We start from the raw sequence: 7,343 nt of genomic DNA on the forward strand, positions 1-7,343 counted from the left end.
AGACGGAATACTACTACAGTAACAATTCGCTATTGTATAAAACTGATAGAGACAATCAAAGGGCTGCAAGCTCTGTGGTATTCTCTGATCCTTGCAATCTAAATCGTACTGTATAAGATTTTGTGAAAGGGCGACAGCAACTTCTCGAGCCTTTTAGTCGGACATAATAAAAGCCGATCATTCCGATCAGTATGAGGGTGCTTCATTATTAATTAAAAATGAAATGTCGCGATATATACAATGAATAGCGAACTGGAGAATTTCGCAATGCAAACATTTTCAAATGAAATAACGTTTTACGTCAATAAATCGCGCTCTTCGGGGTATTTTATTTATCATTTTGTAGTACACAGTGGGTTATTATGGTACATGTATCCGAAAGCTGAATAGAATGATGAGTTGATGACCTAAATATTCCGAAAATCTATTTATAGAGGGATGTACTCCTATCGGCAATTCCCGCGTCTCTCCTGGTCTATTTTGACCGGGATTTACTAGTGACCTGCGAATAGTACCACACGTTTATTGTCCGGTCTCTCCGGGTTTTGGAGTAGATGTTTGATATCGTTACAGAACAGAAACAAATATTTTACAGTTATATAAGTTTTTTTTTCAAAATAAATGTTTGTCACTTAGTTTGCTTACAATAATTAATAAACACAGATCAACTCTCAAATTTATTGATAATTATTGTACATAAACATATAATTCGAAAAAAAAACCAACAACAACAATAGCATGTTTTATTTTATCTATAACAGATAAAAACAATAAATATGTACAATAATTGAGAAAAAAGGTACATTTTTATGGTATTAACATGACACTATCAACTTTGAAACATTTTATTTAATTTGTTATTCGTGTTTAGTAAAGATGCCGAGGAATTATTCAAAGTTACAAATTAGATTTTATGAATTATTCAATTGATTGATAATTTAAAAAATGATAAAGAAAAATACAAATGTACATGTATATGGTTTAAGAATAAACAATATTATATATTGAAAGATTAACCATAATTTACTGACTTTTTCCAGTTAAGTTTTTACTTTTAATCGTCGGTCAATATGACAATTGAATTCTTAAAATAGTAGTAAACGTAAAACTCATATTAAAATAGCACATAAAACACAAAAAAGAAAAGAAAACAATAATCATAACATCTGTATTTTTTTATTAAAATAGATATTACAATTATTGTATAATAAACAATTATGCTCAACATGATTAACATGGTAATGTAACCAGTGTCATATTGTTAGTAAGTGTGAACAGATACCTTTAGAGGGGGTCTTCGCTAATAGCGATAACATAATAAGGGACAATTACACAAGTGTGGTGTTGATCATGCATTACACATATGGATTATAAATGATTGTATACATGTATATCCGTTGCTATTAATAACCACGATCATAAAGAAATAACAAGTACTATTCTAATCTCTATCATGCCAATCAAAGTTAATAATAAACAATGTCTTTCGTCCGTTCATTCATAAGTGATATACAATTGTCGCAGGGTCATATTGATGTATTAATGTTAGATGTTATTTGTAAATGTATGTCCCGTATTGTACACCGTAGATTATGTGAAGTCCTATATTTGTGTCCTTTTCCTATATTCCATACATTCATCCTTTTTATTCATTTACTCATTCATTCATTTCTTCATTCATTCATTTATTAACAAGTATGTACTAACCATTGGTACGGGCCTCAATCTTAAATATTCTATTTCCGCAAAAAAGTACCTTCACGCATGCGCACTCCTACTGAAGATTTTCATGGCGCGAGCCAGACTTCGTATTCATTCATAATAAATATTTTCTGAGAGCGTATTTCTGTATTTTTATAGGTAAATATGAATGTCTGTATTGATCCCATACTTGTTATTCTACATTTTGCCATTCATGATTTTGTGTCATTTGTCATTAGTTTGTCTTTGCACTCCTACTGAAGATTTTCATGGCGCGAGCCAGACTTCGTATTCATTCATAATAGATATTTTCTGAGAGCGTATTTCTGTATTTTTATAGCGACCCTCAAGCCCAGAACCTATTAGCAGCACCTTTCCATATCGTCAAGAGTGGACTGCGACACAATTCTGGTAAAAACCAATTAACCATTGAAAAGTTTATAATCATATATCTACTAGTTCATCTTCACCTGCTGCATTTCTTGCTTGGACGCCCTTTGATGCTTTGCATCAATGCTTTTCTTGTTATGTACTTTAATTCATCTTGCAGGGCACCAGAGTTTGATACATACGGAATTTTGCATAACTAGAGTTGCATCAAAAATTCATTTATGTTCATTTTTTATGATAGCCACACTTTATCCTTGCATATCGTGGCTATTTCCTTAACAAAAACACTAAAAAAAGAATTTAAAAAAATGTTGTCTCAACTGGGATTTGAACTCCAGACCTCTCACACACGAAACGAGCGCGTTACCACTGCACCACGGGAAGTTATAAAAACAATGGCTGAATAAAATCAAGTCATTCTAAATTCAGAATTTCCATTGCATTTCGGGTTTTTAAAGCAGCACAGGCTGAATAAAATCAAGTCATTCTAAATTTAGAATTTCCATTGCGTAATTTCGAGGTATTTTGTTCAGGGTAAACCTGTTGCTTAAAATTGAAGTAAATAATTTAGCAAAAATCTTCTCGCCCAAACAGTCCAACATGTAGAAACTATATATTCAACTACTCGGCATTCAGATTTATTTGTGTAGTATTCGATAATCGACATCGCTAAAAATAGCATATTCATTGATTAAAATCATATTCATCCGCGTAATTTGTGAGTGTGCATTTATGGACAATTCTATTAGCCAACGCTACTTTTAAAGTTTGAATGTGTAGTAATTTGTTGGACACTTGTAAGAAAAAATTGTTCTTTCTTTTAAATTGCTGGTTTATAAGCAGTTTTGAGTGAGAACTACTTTGCGTTGTTAGGTCTGTTAGGAAATTTTGTGTTAGATCGTGGATGTTAGCTATGTATTTACTGATCTGCGATCAGAAAATACAAAAACCAATTATAAAAGAAACTAACTTTTGCGTCTTGAAAAAGAATTGAAACGAAACAATTTCGTTTATAATTTATTTCTTCCTTCTACTTACGCTTTAAACCGATAAATCAAGTAAAAAAAGAAATCCTATTTATATAAACAAACTGGGATTACCGAAGTAACTAAAATAGCTTAGATTTCCGTAATATTACTTTGTCTGATTCCGCAGTAAGACGGAATCGCCCGAATTGTCACGATTGCAATCGGAACTGCCTCGGCTTTTATCAATAATCAGAAGCGTGACGGAAAGGGCCGAAAATTTGTGATTTACACGATTGCAGCGGAAACATAGATTGGTTTCCCGTTCAATCATGCACTAACAAATGTAAGCAGGAACCACCTAACCGGAGCAATTTTTCCAAAACAAATGGCTTGCAGCCCTGGCTGCAAGCCATAAAGTTTCACTTTTAAAGGGATAGGTAGGGTAAGCCCAAGACTGGACAAGCACTTGTGCCCATTTGTTTGAGCACCAGTGTTATGCATGCAAATTTGGACAAAAGAAGGACAAGAAGTCCACTGATTATAACTGAACAGGAACATGCTGGCGATAACAGTAACATTTTTTTTTTGTAAAAACGAATATTGTTTGTCCAAAACGATTTGAAATCTTTTCTCTATTGTATAAAACTAATAAAGAAAATAACCAATCGTAAAAATACTAACATTGGCTCTCCAACGTGGAGATCTATCTATCATACTGAAGGGAAACAAGTGTGCACATTTTATTTCCACATTTTTCGCAGAGAGAGTCATTCGTTTTGGCAGTTGCTAATTTCATTTATATAGCAGCTTTATAGACAAGTATATGCACTAAAAGACTTCGTTACGTGGTACCAATTAATAAGCATGTATCAACTATGTTACACCTAAAATATTTATGATGACAACACAGGATGCGCTATCTGTAGATCAGCACGAGGTAACCTTAATTATATGCATGGGCTATTTTTAGATTTTACCTCACCAAGACGTTTAAACTCTACTAAAGACTAAGATCTAAATATAACTCGATCATGCACTAATAATCTGTGTGATTCGGTCACGATCTTTTGGTAAGCAGGACCACCCTTTGGAGACGGAATACTACTACAGTAACCATTCTCTATTGTATAAAACTAATAAAGACAAAAACCAATTCTAAAAGAAACTAACTTTTGCGTCTTGAAAAAGAATTGAAACGGAAAAATTTCGTTTATAATTTATTTCTTCCTTCTATTCCGATAAATCAAGTAATATAGAAATCCTATTTATATAAACAAACTGGGATTACCGAAGTAACTAAAATAGCTTAGATTTCCGTAATATCACTTCGTCTGATTCCGCAGTATGACGGAATCGCCCGAATTGTCACAATTGCAATCGGAACTGCCTCGGCTTTTATCATTAATTCGAAGAGTGACGGAAAGGGCCGAAAAGTTGCGATTTACACGATTGCAGCGGAAACATGGACTGGTTTCCCGTTCAATCATGCACTAACAAATGTAAGCAGGAAACCACCTAACCGGAACAACTTTTCCAAAACAAAAAACACTGAGACAAATGGAAAACAATCGGAAAGTATTGTCGGGATAATAATATTTTGAGTGATAAACGCCAATGACCAGCTGCTGTATACAGCTAAATGTAATTGTAAACGATTTGTTATTTATATATCTTCTGTCTATTAGATTGCATCTCAGGTATCTTAGTAGTATTTTTTTCTCTGTTATTTGCCTTATTTATATGAAACATTGAAATATGTCTGTGGTAAGATAACAGTGAATGTTCATTGCTTTAACTTCAACTTACAAAAACTTACATCATCTTACATTAACTTACATTACTTATTATAGTTCAATTGAAATGTTAGGCAACCTGTAAGCGTCCCAATTACCTAGTTATTTACCACATTATTTTATCGGTATTCCATCCTCAACCATAATAAGATTGGCATGTATGATCCCAGAAAGAGTATACATAAACTCTTAGAGCAGAATTACATTCTAAGTTCCATTCATATGACAATCATTCTCGAAAGAAATCATACAATATATCATAAAAAGAAATATGGTCAAAGAGAATATATGTTACGTTTCAAGCTCTGTTCTCTATATGTAAAGACAGTATAAGTACATAGTCCCATTAAAAAAAGTTGTTTTCATTAAGAAAGAACTATAAAGAAAGAACCATAATAACTTGACCAGTAACATGGAATGCAGCTTCCTCATCATAGTTTGTGCATTCTTTTATTCAGATTAGACATATTCTAAAAGAATTCCTAGATTTCAATAGAATCTCAATAAAGGTGTTTTAACCAAAGTGAGCATAGTATATTTTTAAATTTTATAGCATTGTCCCGAATAATTTAGCCTTAACATGGTCATCATCTGCGTACATTGAAACAAAATGAACAACAAGATTTGTACAAGATTAGTATAAATAAAATAAATCCATGCGCAGTGATTATTTTATTAACCTTTTCCTTTTGGAATCATATTTTATTTTAACCGTTTAATACATTGATTGTTATTAGGTATCTGAAATCATGACACTGCGGCGATTTGATTTTATTTTTCAGAAAAGTTAAAGGCCCATTATGCATCAGAAATGCTATGATTTTCATTAATCGTAAACTTTTTTAGTTTTGGTATATTGTTACAGATTCCAAACCATTCTCATTTGTCATATACATAAACTAACTTTTGCTGATTTTGTTATGTTGTTACATGGTATAATTATAGTAAATTAGTATTTTGTATGGAAGTCAAAATACTATTTTGTATACATTTTGTTACCTTTATAACACAAGACTTCATGTTAAGTTATTCAGTTTTGTTAAAATTAGGTGCATGTATATATAATCAAATAACGTATACAACATATCATTTGATAATTTGCTGCTTAATACAAAATGACAAAGGACCTTATAATATTAATCCGATATTCTACGTCTAGTTAATAATTACGCCAATCTAAATCGGATAATGTTCTAAACGTAATAAAAGAAATAATGACCATATTAGTTTCAATAAGAATAACTTACCTATAAACCTACATTAAATACCACATTCTATAATGAGCTACATATCTGTTTACCTGAACGTAAAACAAAATACGAGAAATAGAATTGGAAAGTTAAAAGAACGCGCTCTTGATTATATAATCACTTTCTAAATTTCTCATCTGCCGCTATCTGGTGTGACAAAGAAACAAAAGAAGCGAACTGTAATCTCGGTTCGGTACCTATAGAATTCTCATTTAAAGCACAAGAATAGTTTAGCTTTAAAACCATACGGTACATTCCGTGGTATAAAATGTGTAAGTTTATAACTTCAGAAAAGGAAGCACTTAGTAATGATAAAGGTATATGTATCGTAGATATCACTTTTTTCTATCGTGTTGGTAACAACCTTACTAAGAACATATTGACAAACTACAAGACATATATTAAACAATTAAATTAGATGTATAAAATCGATAGAAAACTAGTTATACATTTATTGTTTGAAACAGATCTTACAATCTATTTAGAGCATACGACACAGGCGAATTCACGCCCATCGACGTATGGTGGACAAGGAAGTGATCCACAGTGACCTTCAACCAGATGGAAAACATGCTCATCGTCACTTTTTGCACCATGATCTAGAAAGTCGGGCTCTCCGTCTAAACAAACATTTTCATATCCGTAATAGTGGGTAGCTGCAGCACTAACGAGGTATCCATAATATTCTAATGTCCATCCCGGGTAGCAGTTTTTACGGGCTGGTATCATAAGAGTCGTGGACCTGTCTGATCTGCATACAGCACAAGGCATGTCTTGTTGATCTATATCATACTTGAAGAAAGGATTTGTTGGAATGTCAGTTTCTGTACCATAAACAATGGCCCTATATGACTGATTACCATCTACATAGTGTAACCATGTTGGATCAGAGAGTAGACAAATGTTATTCGAAGCACTGCCTTTATCATTGTAATGTTTTCCAGCAGTATATCCTGAAATCATAAGTATGAATAAATTGAGGCTTAATAGATGTAAATGTGGTTATTACCTGTCCATAAATTAACAAAGTTTTCAGGATGGACAAAGCAGTTCCACAAACAACAAAATCAAGCATACTATTGACATGATCTTTTCTCGGAAAAGTCCACATAAAATCTTGTTTGAAGATCGGTAGCGTAAAATGTTCTGTAGAGGTATAATCAGTAAAACCAGAAATTTGAGGAAATTCAAGCAGAGTTCATAGAAGTTTAAATATTCCTACCATGCTGTGCTATTCGGAC

The 7,343-nt window shown here is 32.5% G+C and overlaps 1 protein-coding gene across 1 annotated transcript; it reads right to left on the minus strand.

Annotated features, from left to right (window-relative positions):
- Positions 1 to 6,579: 6,579 nt before the first annotated feature.
- LOC132717398 (uncharacterized) lies at positions 6,580 to 7,065 on the minus strand. The gene has a single exon (XM_060700859.1). The coding sequence runs from the start codon at positions 7,063 to 7,065 to the stop codon at positions 6,580 to 6,582; it is 486 nt and encodes a 161-aa protein (XP_060556842.1).
- Positions 7,066 to 7,343: the final 278 nt, after the last annotated feature.

Source organism: Ruditapes philippinarum, unplaced genomic scaffold (assembly GCF_026571515.1).
Source record: "Ruditapes philippinarum isolate M1 unplaced genomic scaffold, ASM2657151v2 ctg3435_1_1_1_1, whole genome shotgun sequence".
Classification (NCBI taxonomy): domain Eukaryota; kingdom Metazoa; phylum Mollusca; class Bivalvia; order Venerida; family Veneridae; genus Ruditapes; species Ruditapes philippinarum.